The sequence below is a fragment of the Dipodomys merriami genome, unplaced genomic scaffold, assembly GCF_024711535.1.
Source record: "Dipodomys merriami isolate MVZ:Mamm:240054 unplaced genomic scaffold, mDipMer1.0.p SCAF_14, whole genome shotgun sequence".
Classification (NCBI taxonomy): domain Eukaryota; kingdom Metazoa; phylum Chordata; class Mammalia; order Rodentia; family Heteromyidae; genus Dipodomys; species Dipodomys merriami.
This window is the reverse complement of record NW_027202715.1, coordinates 41,203,721-41,219,347: the sequence shown is the minus strand read 5'-3', so window position 1 is coordinate 41,219,347 and position 15,627 is coordinate 41,203,721. Positions and strand designations below refer to the sequence as shown.

The 15,627-nt window shown below is 40.8% G+C and overlaps 2 protein-coding genes across 2 annotated transcripts in view; one reads left to right on the top strand and one right to left on the bottom strand.

The window, feature by feature from the left end:
- Positions 1-7,855, top strand: part of LOC138826209 (heme A synthase COX15) — a 20,824-nt gene extending 12,969 nt beyond the window's left edge. Inside the window, exons 7-9 of the mRNA XM_070021386.1 lie at positions 1,746-1,900; positions 3,245-3,358; positions 5,591-7,855. Coding sequence (XP_069877487.1) covers positions 1,746-1,900; positions 3,245-3,358; positions 5,591-5,722 — 401 coding nt within the window. The 3' untranslated portion in view covers positions 5,723-7,855. The remainder of the gene's footprint in view (positions 1-1,745; positions 1,901-3,244; positions 3,359-5,590) is intronic.
- The window catches only part of LOC138826208 (ectonucleoside triphosphate diphosphohydrolase 7-like), a 39,564-nt gene continuing 31,020 nt past the window's right edge, over positions 7,084-15,627 (bottom strand). The window contains exon 13 of the mRNA XM_070021385.1: positions 7,084-15,627. Coding sequence (XP_069877486.1) covers positions 15,396-15,627 — 232 coding nt within the window. The 3' untranslated portion in view covers positions 7,084-15,395.

Below are 15,627 nucleotides of genomic sequence, written 5' to 3'. Positions count from 1 at the left end.
TTAAAACATAAGATTCATTTAATTAATAGTAAAGAAAATTTGGAATTTTGTTCTTTTTTTTTTTTTTTCTGTCAGTCGTGGGGCTTGAACTCTGGGCCTGAGCACTGTCCCTCAGCTTTTCGGCTCAAGGCTAGCACTCTACCACTTTGAGTCACAGCACCACTTCTGGTTTTCTGGTGGTTAATTGGAGATAAGAATCTAATGGACTTTCCTGCCCAGGCTGGCTTTGAACCGTGATCCTCAGATATCAGCCTCCTGAGTAGCTAGGATTACAGGGGTGAGCCACTGGTGCCCAGCTAGGAATTTTGTTCTTAAGTCACACTACATTTTGAGGGCTTATCAGGCACATAATTCCTGGCACCCATACTGGATAGAATACTTCTATTATCATTGAAACTTCTTTTGGACAATTCTTTTCAAGAATGAAATAACATTGATTCACACCAGTGAGATACCTTTCCTTTTCCCTTTTTTTGTTGGTCATGGGGCTTGAACTCTGGGCCTGGGCACTGTCCCTGCACTCTTTAGCTCAGGGTGAGTGCTCTACCACTTGAGCCACAGTGCTACTTCCAGTTTTCTGGTAGTTAATTGGAAATAAGAGTCTCATGGACTTTCCTGCCCAGGCTAACTTTGAATCACGATCCTTAGATCTCAGCCTACTAACTAGGATTACAGGCATGAGCCATTGTCACCCGGCTTTTTTTTTTTTTTTTGACTAAAAGAACATGAATTTTGTCATTTATAGGTGCATTCACAAAAATAAGGAATGTGATCCAAATTTCTCTGAGTCTTTTTTGACCATAAATAATCAATCAGTCATCCATTAATTGTGCCCAAACCATTAATCGACCGTGCCTTCTCTATATGTTTATCCAGAATTTAGTTTCTAAGTTTTTCTTTTCTACTATTTTCTTTGCTCATTCAACCAAATTTATTGAGCACTTAGGGAAGATAATACGTGTGTGTGCATGTGTGCACACACACACAAATGAGTCAGGTGATATTTAGTGCTGTGAAGAAAATTAAAGCAAGCTCAGGGACTAGTGGAGGTAGGATAAGCAAATGCTATTTTCTATTTTTGGCTAGTACTGGGATTTGAACTTGGGGCCTTGTACTTGTTTGCTTTTTGCTTATTTAGCTGGTGCTCTATACATAAGCCACCTCTCTAAGCCCACCTTTTTGCTGTTTGTTTTGGAGATGGAGTTTCTGCTTCACCTTACCTTGAACCAAGGGCCTCTGGATCTCAATCTCCTGAGTAGCTAGGATTACCATTGTGAGCCATTTGCCTACCTACAAGTGCCATTTTATATAAAATCGCCAGGGAGATGTCTTTGGTAAAATGACATTTGAGCAGAGACCTGAAGAAGTAGGGAGTAAATCTTGCAGATGCATAGGAAAATAGAATTTCCAAAAGAGATGAGCCACATTCTGTGAAGCATGGAGAAGACATCATAATCATTGTTTTTTCCCCACTTCCAGACTAATATGCCTCTCCCTCCAGAGCTTCTAGTCTACTTCTCTAAGCAAAAATTTTGGAGGAGCAGGTGCAGGACTCAGAGATGTTGAAGTTCTTATGGTGATGGTGATATATATCCCATATTTGAGAAGCTCCTATTACAAATCTTATTATTATTCTTTAACTGCTCCCTTTGCCTAACTCTGGGAAAATAGCTTGTTCTGTGTTCAAAACTAATATTTGGTCCCTTCCTGTCATTTGAGTAAGTTCCATTTATCTTGATATACAGGGGCTTTTGTGGCAGGGCTGGATGCTGGACTTGTTTACAACTCCTTCCCCAAAATGGGAGAATCTTGGGTTCCAGAAGACCTCTTTACCTTCTCCCCCATCCTGAGGAATGTTTTTGAGAATCCCACCATGGTTCAGTTTGATCATCGGGTTCTGGTAAGTTGGGCTGATAGTTCCTGTGTGGAGGGTCAGTGAAAGATAGCAGAGCAGCAGCTGTGTTTCCTGTTCTATTTTGGAAGAAATTCTAGGACCAGTTCTCTGGCCTAATGATGTTTTTGTCTTTATTCTTCATACTCCTCCAAGCCAAACCCTAGCTTTCAAGGTATTGCTAGCTTCTGAAAGTTTAAATATGCCCCACATATGGCCAGAAATAACTTCTTTCTAGATTGTCTTCTGTCTAGATTGTCTTCTGAGCAGAAAAGAGATTGAATAGAGAGAGTGCAGAGACCTGATTGCCCATCACAAAGTTTGTCAGAGAGCTCCAAGGAGCAGGGGCTTTATCAGTACTTCTCAGTTTAGGTTGATAGGTATTGAGGGCCTGTGGGTCATGTGAAGATTGGCTGGATAGCCTGGGCACAATGAACCAGCAAGGAAGCCTGGAGAAGCAGTGGTACTGACGTAGTGAGGCAGGGCAAAGCTACTTGTAGGGAGATAGACTTGAGATGACAGTCAATCTGAGAGGTTTCAGAGGAACAGAAATAAGAGTGGCTGTTAAGAATAAAGGTAAAAAATATCAAAGGAAAGCCTAACATTTCTCCTGTCTTGCTCAAAATACTCCCAACAAAAATGAGATAACTAGCATGAGTTTCGAGCTAGAGAGTAGATATCATTAGAGCAAAACATGCTGAGATAAGGTGATGATCCAGAGAGGTCCAAAGGGTTCTGGGGCAGGGACGCATTACCTTGTGTAATTTTAAAATTAGTGATGAGGACGCAAATGATTTAAAAAATAAGGACCAGCTGGGTGCCATTGGCTCACACCTGTAATCCTAGCTACTCAGGAGTGGGGGAGGGTGTCTGAGGATTACAGTTCAAAGCTGGCCCGGGCAGGAAAAGTCCGTGAGACTCTTATCTCCAATTAACCACCAGAAAACCGGAAGTGGCACTGTGCCTCAAGTGGTAGAGCACTCGCCTTGAGCTGATGAACTGAGGGACAGTGCCCAGGCCCAGAGTTCAAGCCCCACGACCAACAAAAAAATAAGGACCATACTTGGGATAGCCACATTTGAAGGTGCATAAAATTACCAACAGTGTGTGTGTGGATGTGGAGAATACACACATCACAGAAATTTAGGTGGAGCCCTGGATAACTCTACCATTTTAATAAGTAGAAGAGAACAATGGATTCAACTGAGGAGAAGGAACTGGGGTGGGACTGCAGGCTGGTACTTAGAGTCGCTCAGTGGTTCTGGAGGAGAGATGATAGATGGAATCAGGAGCGAGGTTCTTGACATAAGGTGAGTAGAATCCTAGCACATATAACTCTTTCTTCCCCCCCAGGGAATCACTTCAGTCACTGCCATTACAGTGCTCTACTTCCTCTCCCGAAGAATCCCCCTTCCTCGAAGGACCAAGATGGCAGCGATAACCCTGCTGGCTTTGGCATATACACAGGTATAAGCCCTTTTCTTTGGCCTGAGGGTAACCGCAAAATAAAGTTGGTATTATAAAAGATTAAAAGATTAATAATTAATAGTGAGAATATTAATACAATATTCTCACAAGGAATGATGAATGGCCAGTAAAAAGGAATAGCTTTTTAGCATCATTCAGAAGCAAATTAAAGGCACCATTCTGTGCCTGTCAATTTTGAAAGAAAGAAAGGAGGGAAAAAATTGATGGAAGATGATCAGGCATTGGGGTGGGTACAGGAAAATGGATGCCTTCATATACTAAACCTCATGCTCTTGGTAAAAGTGTGAATTTGTATCACTTTTTTCAAAGGAAAATGTGGCAATATCACTCAAAATAATAAGCAGGTAATCCTTTGACCCTTAAAAATATGCTAATACATAAGAAGGTTTTTGTAAGAAAACTCATTATAGAATTGTGATGGTGAAAAACTGGAAACAATCTAAGTACTTCACCACTTTAAACAGCAATTTAAAATAGTAAGAGTTTGGGGGCTGGGAAGTTGGCTCAGTGGTAGACTGCTGCCTTGCATGCATGAGGCTCTGGGTTTGATTCCTCAGTACCACATAAGCAGAAAAAAAGCTGGAAGTGGCACTGTGGCTCAAGTGGTAGTGCAAGTGGTAGTGCACTAGTCTTGAGGTGAAGAGCTGAGGGACAGCAGGCCCAGAGTTCAGGCCCCATGACTGACAATAAATAAATAAATAAGATTTCAAGAAACAGGGGTGTGTGTTGTGTGTGTGTGTGTGTGTGTGTGTCCGTGTGTGTGTGTGTGTGTGTGTCCGTGTGTGTGTGTGTGTGTCCGTGTGTGTGTCCGTGTGTGTGTCCTAGGGCTTGAACTCAGGGCCTGGGCACGTGTGTGTGTGTGTGTGTGTCCGTGTGTGTGTCCTAGGGCTTGAACTCAGGGCCTGGGCACTGTCTCTGAGTTTTTTTGCTCAAGGCTGGTACTCTACCACTTGAAGCTAGCCATGGCTTCACTTCTAGCTTTGGGATAAGAATCTCATGGACTCCTCCTAACTACTCAGGAGGCTAAGATCTGAGGGTTGTGGTTTGAAGCTAGCTGGGTTAGAAACTGTGAGACTCTTTATCTCCAATTAATCACCAGAACTGGAAGTGGAGCTGTGGCTCAAAGTGATAGAGTTGCCAGCCTTGAGCCAAAATGCTTGAACCCTGCCATGGGTTCATGTTCCATGATTAAAACCCTAACCCTTCACCCCCCACCCCACCCCCCCAAAAAAATCTCATGGGCTTTCCTGCCTGGGATAGCTTTCAAGGATTATAGGCATGAGCTAGCGGCACCCAGCTATATATTTATTTATTTATTGGGTTTTTTTTGTTGTTGTTGTTGTTGTTTTTGGCAGCCCTGGGTTTGAACATAAGGCCTGACTGAGCTTCTTTGGCTCAAGACTAACACTCTACCACTTGTGTAACAGCTCTGCTTTCAATGTTTTTTGTTGTTGTTGTTGGTTGTGGGGCTTGAACTCAGGGCCTGGATGCTATCTCTGAGGTTTTTCACTCAAGGCTACCATTCTACCACTTCTAGTTTTCTGGTGTTTAATTGAAAATAAGAGGCTCACAGCTTGGCACCGGTGGCTCATGCCTGTAATCCTAGCTACTCAAGAGGCTGAGATCTGAGAATCGTGGTTCAGAGTCAGTCCAGGCAGAAAAATCCATGAGACTCTTACTTCCAATTAACCATCAGAAAACTGGAAATAGTGCTATGGCTCAAGTGGTAGAGCACTAGCCTTGAGCTGAAGAGCTCAGGGATAGCACCCAGGCCCAGAGTTCAAGCCCTATGACCAACAACAACAACAAAAAGTCTCACAGACTTTTCTGCCTGGGCTGCTTTTGAATCTCTATCCTCAGATCTCAGCCTCCTGAGTGGTGAGGATTATAGGCATGAGCCACCAGCGCCAGGCAACAATTTATTTTTAATAGAATAAAATTTGTGCATCTCTGTAAATACATCCAAAATTATAAAGGGCGTAGAAATATAAAGTGCATAACAATATTTGGGAAACTGGAATGGGGTGAGGGATAAATAAGGGACATTTTAGGTTTATATGTTCTTTTCAGAATTCATTCTGAACAGCTGTGTGTGGGGGGGTGCGCGTGCATGCACACTGGTGGAGGTATATCTGGTTATTCACGTGCACTCATTTTCAGTGTGAATTTGTAATGACTACATTTTCTTTTGCTTACTTTCCTTTGTAACAGGCAGCCTTGGGAATTAGCACTCTGCTGATGTACGTTCCAACTCCTTTGGCTGCCACTCACCAGTCAGGCTCCCTGGCTTTGCTTAGTGGTGCCCTTTGGCTCATGAACGAACTCAGAAGAGTCCCAAAATAATTCTCAGAAGATCAGCTCCCAAGACTGAAACTGCTTCAAGACACTTAAGAGAGCTCAAGGACTGGCCTTTTCTACAATGACCTTGGCATGCCAAGTGGTTTCCAAATTGGTCAACTTATTTAGAACTCTTTGCCTGTTTTGGTCACTGGATCAAGAATGTTATTAAGTATGGTTACACTGAAGGTTCCTTTCTATTATCTATTTTTTATGTTGACAATCAGGTTTCATGTGTAAAAAGAACTGTTTGGTATTTGCTGCCGCTTAATAGGCTGTGCTTTGGTGTTTTTAATATTAGTAAGATCTTGGCTATATGTATGACTTCTGTGTCCTTGTGCTCCCAAGTACTGTCCACTGATTAGTTGTGGAAAATGACAGACTAGCCAAACTAGCCAGTAAGCTGACTGAGTGCTGGCCTCTTGCTAACTTCTAGCATCCTCAGATCTAGATTTTTTAAAATCTAGATTTACTAACTGTTGGCAACTCAGTTTTTTCATGTTCAGCATACTTAGCATGTATAGTAGCCATATATGATCTGAGGTTTCCCATTTGCCATTTTTAAGCTAGATGGTATCATTTCCCTTTCCACTCCAATATAGTGTGCCCTCTATTATACCATTTTCAGATGTTCTTAGCCACTTTTCTTTGATTTTTCCAGAAATTCCAGACCCTGGTAGGTAGGTTGAGGCCTAGAAGCAGGTCCCAACTTGTCTCATACTAGGATCTTTTTTTTTTTTTTTTAAATCATATTGCCTAGTTCAGCACCAGTAGCCACATCTATAATCCCAGCTACTTAGGAGACTGAGCTTTGAGGATCACAGTTCAGTCTGAAACCTCTTTGGCAGACAAATCTCCAATTAACCAGCAAAATGTTCAAAGTGGAGGTATGGCTTAAGTGGTAGAATGCCAGCCTTGAAAGAAAAAAAAAAACAAGGGAGATTGCAAGGCCCTGCATTAAAGTTCCATTACCAGCACAGGGGAAAACAAAACCTAGAGACCCCACACCAATGAAATCCCAAACTCTGGGAGCAGTGGTATGCTAGTTTGACTAGTTTTTACATTCCCCACATGATTCCAGTGGGCATATAATTTCTGGCCAAGCTTATTCTCATTCCTTTCAAACTTCCTCACACCCTCTCTATATCATTTAATATGCTATGTGATCTTGTTTGTATGACAACAGGATATTATCTCCTTTAGCTAGTAGAATTCTTCAAAGGAAAGGAACTGCAGTCATCTGACAGGTTCCAACAGTCATCTCCAGATTCTCATATGTAGTCAATCCTTAGCTACAAACAGACAGCAGAGGGCAGTATGAGCTAACCACAAACAGTTTACCCAGAAAATAGCAACTCATGAGTTAGTTCACATTTCAGATGTTTTACTTCATTTTTATTTATTACAGCTGATTAATGTTTGATCATACATCTCATATTTAGCTATATAACTGCATTATGCTTCCCATGAGTCCCTGGTGAATAGCAACCACCTTATTTTTGTATTTGTGTTTTCTCAGTGTCACCAGACACATACTAACTACTGAATGGAGTGGATGAACTAATGGAAAATGGAAGATTATTCAATAATGTCCCAAAGGCCTCTTTTAAAAGTCATCACAGTTCTAAAGGATTAACTGAATTGCCTTTAAATTTTCAAGTTCTCTCAATTCTGTGAAGTTTTTAAACTTGAAGGAAGTTAAAACACAATTATATCAGTCCACCTAGATATTTTTGTCTTTACCCCACACTGACATACGCTGTCCATTGTCAGAGATAAAGATTAAAAACTGCCTGAAGTGATAGTAGTTGCCAACACTAACCATTTTTGGCTAACCAGGTTACTTGCAGATCTCCTTTCTGGTCCTGGAGTGAATGGTGGATTGTCTGTGGCCATGTCTCTGCATAAGGGCTACTGCATCACCTCTCTAACATACTTTGCACGTTTTCCTCAATATTGACTCGGTGTTTATCAGTGAGAATTTTGAGTATTCTACAAAATTGTTCTTATTTAATGTGAAGCATCTGAAAAACAGTCTTCACAGCCACCCAGAGCGATGCAACAGTCAGACTTTGGCTTTTTAAAAAGTATAGAGTATCTATTGTTGTGGGTTATAATAAAAAGTTGCCTTTCAGTGTACTCTGAGCAAGGTAGAAACATGATGTATACCTTGGAGCTTCTGCTAGTAGGGAAATGTGAAATGAGAATTTCAAGCACAGCAAAATAAATAGAGGGTTTGTCTGGGATCTATGGTAGCAAAGGAAGATTTTTATGAGGCTAATAAGGGGCATATCCTTCACCACCAGTGGGATGAAACTCTGGCAGGTGCTCCACAGGAGCAGTTGCTTGGGAAAATACCATGATTACCTTACTTGGATTATGCAAGTTTGGATTTAGAATGTTCCCAGAAGGTCAAAGTGTTAAAACCTTGGTCCTGAGGATGACACTACTGGGAAGTGCTAGGACTTTTACAGGGTATGTTTTTGCAGGAGATCTATACGTCATTGGAGTCTGCCCCTAAAGGGAATTGTGGGACTCTAGATACTCCCTCTCTTATTCAGCTTCTTGGTCATGAGGCAAACAGTTTAAATCTATTACACATTCCTACCACAATAAAGCAAAAGGGGGCACTCGTTCATGGAATCCACAGAAGTGAGTTAAACTTTTGCTCTTAATTGTCTCAAGTCCTTAGAGTGATGGAAAGCTGACTGATGGAAGTGGAGAGAAGTGGGAAGGGGGTGGGGAGGGCAGCTGCCCTACTTTTGACGGGTAGCTCAGGAACAGATTGGCATCAGACTTGACTGACATCATGCATGCATGGCTATAAACATCCTATGATTCAGAAGAGTTTTCAACTTTGGTCTTTGTAAAAATGGTGAAGAAATAATTTTATTACATTAAAAATGAAAACCATTACACTACCAGTGATAGCTCAGTCTTATAGATAAAAATACTTCCTAGCCGGGCGCTGGTGGCTCACGCCTGTAATCCTAGCTATTCAGGAGGCTGAGATCTGAGGATCGCGGTTCAAAGCCAGCCCAGGCAGGAAAGATCGTGAGACTCCTATCTCCAGTAAATCACCAGAAAACCGGAAGTGGCGCTGTAGCTCAAGTGGTAGAGCGCTCGCCTTGAGCTGAAGAGCCGAGGGACAGCGCCCAGGCCCAGAGTTCAAGCCCCAGGACCGACAAAAAAAAAAAAAAAAAACTTCCTTATTGCTCAGATTTTCAAGAAATAAAACAAAAAGTCAACTGCTGTATTTTTCATTCTCTCTCCCTCTAATTATGGAACTGGCAGAGTAGGCAATAATAAAATACTTGGGCATAACAAAAATGTTAATAACATATAGTCTATTAGGTTACTTCAAAAAAAGAGAGAAAGACATAGCAAAGTCAAATGAAGCTTTAACAAGCCACCTGCCAAAACAACCACAAGGATCACCACACACTCAAACACAGTGCTACAACAGTTCAACGTAGATCAGATCCAAGTCAGAACAGAGAAAACCAGGGACAAGCACAAGAAACACAGAACAGGGGCTGGGAAGGTGGCTCGGTGGTAGAGCGCTTGCCTTGCATGCATGAGGCCCTGGGTTCAATTCCCCAGTACCACATAAGCAAAAAGAAAAAAGCCAGAAGTGGCGCTGTGGCTCAAGAGGTAGGGCGCTAGCCCTGAGCTGAAGAGCTGAGGGACAGTGCTCAGGCCCAGAGTTCAGGCCCCATGACCAGACCACCCCCCCAAAAAAAGGAAACACAGAACATTACCCAACAGTATTTGATTTCAGATATATTTACTGTTTGTAAAAATGCTTGATATTGTCAATCAAAGAAGCTAAGATGTTTTCAGTCCTTATTTTTTAACAGTATTTTTTTTTAATAGAACACCAACAAAATCCTTACAAGCTTGACATAAGTGTACTGTTCCAATGGCAAGATCTGAGGCTAGTCTGATCCAAGAGACCAGTTTGGGAGAATCGGAAATAGCCATTACTAGTAACTTAATTTGTTAATCCCAATGGAAGTGAAGTCACACCACTGCAAAAAGGGAAATTAGATACTAGTTTTGAACTATTTTTTTAAAAAAAGTAAAGACAGCAAAAATCCCAGCACTGTTTCTATAAGAAATCTGGAAACTGCCCAAAAATTACAACCAAGTTCTTCAATGAGGTAGTTAGTCCTTTTTAACCTTCATTTCAGCTGTAACCTTTGTTTAGACTGTAATTCACCATATTAATGGCTTGGAGGCTGTCATTAAGAAAATTGTACAAAATTTAGAGACATCCAAAATTTTAAAGTATTGGAAGGAATACAAAACTTAAAATGGTTACAGTGTATTTCTAAGTGTGAACAACACAACCACAAATGAGGATCAGAAGCTATTTCAATTACTGGGCACAATTGGTTGCAGTCAGCTGTACTAAAAAGAACGGATTCTACAGAAATAACACTTGTGGAAAGATTGTGTTAAGGAACATACCATTGTAGCTGTCAAACCAGTTGGGAGAGTATATGTGCATTACAGAGAAACCTAGAGTCTAGGAGGCCATTCATTGTGATCTGCACAAATTACAACTACTCTGGACTTCAACTTAGAAAACCAAGGAGAGTTGACCAGAAGACCTCTAAAATCCTAGCTTTAAAAAAAAGTCTCAGCCAGGTGCTGGTGGCTCATGCCTATAATCCTAGCTACTCAAGAGTCTAAGATCTGAGGATCACAGTTCAAAGCCAGCCCAGGCAGGAAAGTCCATGAGACTCTATCTCCAATAAACTACTCAGGAAAAGCCAGAAGTGGCTCTGTGGCCCAAGTAGTAGAGCACTAGTCTTGAGTACAAAGAGGCTCAGTGCCCAGGCCTTGAGTTCAAACCCCAGGACTAAAAAAATTTTTAAAGCCTTATCCTGAATTGTCATGGATGCCTCTGTCATATTAGGATACTACAAGATTTACAAATTGCCAAGCAGATGCTAATATATGCTCTTGAACTTTCCAGCTTCCAGACCCTGAACTAACTAAATCTCTATCTTTCATAAATTAAAGTTAAAATACTCTCATATTCTCAAGTTTATTTATAGTGATGGCTCTTTTAAACTCCATTCCCATCTAACTTAGGGTCAGGGGCTAAGAGTAAAATAGGATGCTCTTTAGAGTAGCATTGGTCTTGGAAACCAAAGGCTAATATTCTCTTCTTGAATCCACATAACTTTTTTTTTTTTAATTTAACCTTGTCTCCTACTGGCAGTCCCTTATCTTGTGCAGAAGACAACTGACCCACCTGGATAGCAAAGCTTACAAAGTCAAGACTACAGTGGAAGCTGGCTAGCCACTGAGTACAGTGCTCCCTCCCTTAAATCATGCCACCCACTTGCCTTTTACCTAAGAAAACACAAAACACAAAACTATGACACTGGGCGTGGGAGGAAAGCATCTGTTTGGATAATACCAGTGAGAAGTATGTTATTTTATTTCAAAAATGTAAATATAGCTGTGACAGTAAATGTTAATGCCTAAAAAGCCTGGCTTAGTGAGTGCATGGCAGGCTTCCAGTCTACAGCACTTCAATAGTCACTACCCAAGGCCTTGAAGTTAAAGGAAGGTTGGAGAGAAGAGAATACTTTAGATTGCATTGTTGAATAAATACAACATTGGCAGAAAGTGATTAAAATTTCTCAGACCAAGGAAATCCAGTTCAAGGAGATAGGGAACAGAAAGCAAGATGGTATAATTTGGATTACAGTTAACTGCAACTTAAGTGAATGTAATACCATCTAAGTGGGTATTATACATATTTTCATTATGTTCTAGAGACAAGAATTCTGGGGGAAAATGATGGTTTGTACCATTACAAGACAAAGCATCACTATGATAAACCACTGATTCCATTTTTGACATTTGTGACCCATCTTAGTAATAACAAGTACTAAAGAGTGCAGGTTCATTGTTGCTGTTATCCAAAGTGGTTGGTAAGATTGAAAGGAAGCAGTGGAATATCAATTTTATGATACTATAATTATCTTCCAGAGGAAGCACAGCATGCAGAATACAAACAAATCTTTAGAAGCTAAAAGAAGATAAAAGGTATGGCAAGATTGATTTCTGCTCCTATAAGCAAGAGGAAATAATACATGCATGCAGACATTCATGTACAGGCATGTGTGCATATATATGTCCACATACATATATGTGTGTAATTGGCCTTCAATAAAGAGTAAATGGATTGCTTCTGTCGCTAGCTAATGAGACCTCACTTAATATCTACTCACTGGAAGCAATAGAAGCAGCCTAGGGACCTATATCAAAAGCAAATACTGGGGTTTGGAAGGTAGCTCAGTGATAGAGTGCTTACCTTGTATATATGAGGCCCTGGGTTTGATTCCTCAGCATCACATAAACAGAAAAAGCCAGAAGTAGCACTGTGGCTCAAGTGGTAGGGCGCTAGCCTTGAGCTGAAGAGCTGAGGGACAAGTGCCCAGGCCCAGTTCAGGTACCACAACCAACACACACACAAGAAAGAGCAAATACTCAGTTCTTCTGAAGGTTAAAATAATTTTTCTTTCTTTTCAAACTATGGAACTTCAGGAAGTCTTACAGTAAGAAAAAGAAGCCTAGATTCCAAATATTAAAATAATGAACAGGATATAACACAAAAACTCAGGCTAATTAAAATAAATTCAGAAATACAATTTATATTGAAAAATAATAGGTGTATGCATCCTGAGATTCTGAGCTAATCAAACAACACAGTATTATTGATCTGAAAGAGTGTAATGCTTAAATAATATTCATAAAATTCTTAACTGTCTAGTCATAGTGAATGCTTCACAAATGGTAGCTATTACTACAAGGATGACGACTAGCCTTATTAATAACAGCCTTACCAACAGACTAGTCACTGCCTTCCTGCTTCAATTTCAGTTTGAACATATAAATACTATCTCTGTTAGATCATTGACTAGATATCTTGAGAGAACCAAAGATGGTATTTGGAAATCAAGGTAAAGTGAAAAGAAAGTACCTAAGTAGGCAATGGCTAGAAAAGAAAACATTCTGACATTATTTATAAGCAGCATCCATAAGGCAAGGGCTCACTTAGAGAACATAAAAATAATAAGGAAAGAAAGTGAAAGCAAACCAGGTGAGCGTGGCTCACACCTGTAAACCTAGCTAATGAGAAAGCAGAGATCTGGAGGATTGTAGTTCTAAGCCAGTCTGGGCAGACAAAACTCTGACTCCATCTCCAATGAGCTAGCAAAATTCTGGACTAGAGGTGTATCTCAAGTGGTAGAGCACCATCAATGAGCAAGCAAGCTGAGCAAGCAAGACAAATGAGAGCACAAGACCCTGAGTTCAAGCCATGGTACCAGCACACACACGTGTGTGAACACACACACACACACACACACACACACACACACACACACACACACAATTGGGAAATCTTAAAATTTAAAGGAAATTGCTATGACAATAGCCCTAATGAAATAGTAAAAGATCTCTCAAAAAAAAAAAAAAACAAACAAAACTGCAGGGCTGGGAAGGTGGCTCAGTGGTAGAGCACTTGTCTTGCATGCATGAGGCCCTGGGTTCGATTTCTCAGTACCACATAAGCAAAAAGAAAAAAGCCAGAAGTGGCACTGTGGCTCAAGTGGTAGAGCGCTAGCCTTGAGCTGAAGAGCTGAGGGATAGCGCCCAGGCCGAGTTCAGGCCCCACGACCAGACCCAAAAAATAAAAAATAAAAATAAAAAAATAAAAAAAAACTGCATTCCTACCTAATTTGAAAATAATTCCAAGTGAGGCAGTATGGTGCACACCTATAATCCCAGCACTCAGAAAGCTGAGACAAAAGGATTCCAGGCCAGCCTGCACCACAATAGTGAGAAACTGTCCAAAAAATTAGAAAGAAGTAGGGATGGGTGGGCAGAATAATTCAAGATTTATTACCCTTTTGTAAAGAATCAATATATTTAAAGAAAAAGTATCAGGGCTGGGAATGTGGCTCAGTGGTGGAGTGCTTGCCTACTAGGCATAAAGCCCTGGGTTTGATTCTTCAGTACCCACATAAACAGAAAACGCTGGAAGTGGCTGAATGCGAGTCTTGAGCAAAAGAAGCTCAGGGACAGTGCCCGGGCCCTGAGTTCAAGCTTCAGAACTGGGAAAAAAAAGAAAAAAGAAAAGAATCAATATACTTAATTTTAATTCCAGTTTATCCATAGAGGGTCTTAGTTTATTTTTCTCTGATACAGCAATCAGTTCCATTGTGTTCCTAGTGTAGAATTTATTTTTGAAGAGTTCTACTTTTACCCTTTCACAGACTTTTTTTCTCTATTCATCTAATCCTAGTAATCAAAATACTTTTGACAAAAAGAAAGTGACTTCAATTCTACGAACATTTTTGTTTGCACACACAGAATTGAGCATTTCTCACACACAGAAGAAAAACAGTAAAAGAAGACACCATGGAGAAGGGGAAGTTGGTGAAAAAGTAAAATTCTCACAATTGAAAGGCTCACTGTAGAGAAGCAAAGCTCCTGAAGGGCAGTGGATGAAGGTGTAATTATGGCTTTTTCTCTCTTCTCGTCAATGGAATTGCTATTCATCAAGATCAGTTTCTTAACAGTGGTTCTGAAAGTTATCAAATGACTTCTTAGCAGATTTCCCTATTTATTCCAATGTTTAGACTTTGCTCTCTTTCTGATATTCCAAAAGTCAGAAGTTTGAGAAAATTTCTATTTCCAAAAAAATTATATTAATAAATAAGGAGCTTTTTTATTTGCCTTTGCTCATTTCTTTCTTTCCTTAACAACCCAAATATATCCTTTCTAAAACAACATACTGACCTCAGCAGTGAAATGAAGGAACTCTCCTTGAATCTTCCTGTACATTAAAAATACGCATAGGGGTCAGTGACCTGAAATCTAGACAAGCTCACATTCCAAATCTCTGTCATAGTTTTCCCATTCTACAAGCACAATTAAGGCTCAATGAAGCAACATTAATACCCACAAAGTATGTGAGGCACATAGACGTGGAAAAATCTGTCTCTGGTTAGACCAGGTATCAGATAAAATATTGTCAAATTGCCAATAAACCATCTATTTAGAAGAGTCCCTAATCTTTTAAGTCACACACTAACATCAGCAACATTGCCAGGGATCTTGGCTTACACTCACAATGGCTTGTCAAGTAAGCAAGGAAGTTATATTGTTTTGGTTGCGTGGAAATTCATATCTGGTCCACCAAACTGCAAAGATCTTGGATCCCTATTAAAGGTTGTGGATCTCCACATAAATGATATCTCTGTTACAGAGAAAGAAGAGGCTGCTGAACTTGCTAGGATGTCTCTGGCTGTGTATCAGATGCTCCAAGTTTGGTTTCAGGTAAGCTTCCAGTTTGCCCAATGCCAACATCATGCTTCGGCAAGGGGGAAATTGCGGAATCCCACAAACACACCAGAGGAGATACGCATAAGAAGCATGCTTCAACTGGACTGCGGTGCCCCAATCTCTCACCATTCAGTTCCTCACAGACTAAATTACAACTTCTCTCTGAGAAGAGGTCCTTGTTGCTTTAAAGGAATTAACCATGGAAATTAAACTAGGAATTTCAAAGCCAAAGCAGCATCTGAGGCCAGTCCAAAAATAAGCAGCAACTCTGGAGTACTGGAGTTTCTCCAATCCTGGTCCAACCTCATGGCCCCACCTGTACCCCAATCATTGGCACCACCTCTTCAATCCACAGCAAGTCTAATGGAGCTGAGGCACGAGTTTGTAGGTGGTGAATTCGGCGGATTCGCAGAAGGTATAGGATGATGGCCAGTAGCACCACCAAGATACAGGCAAAGAAGAGATAGTGGTTGTAGACAAAGGAGAGACGCAGCCAGCTGCCATGGGCTTGTCGGACACCTTCCTGCCGAAGATCC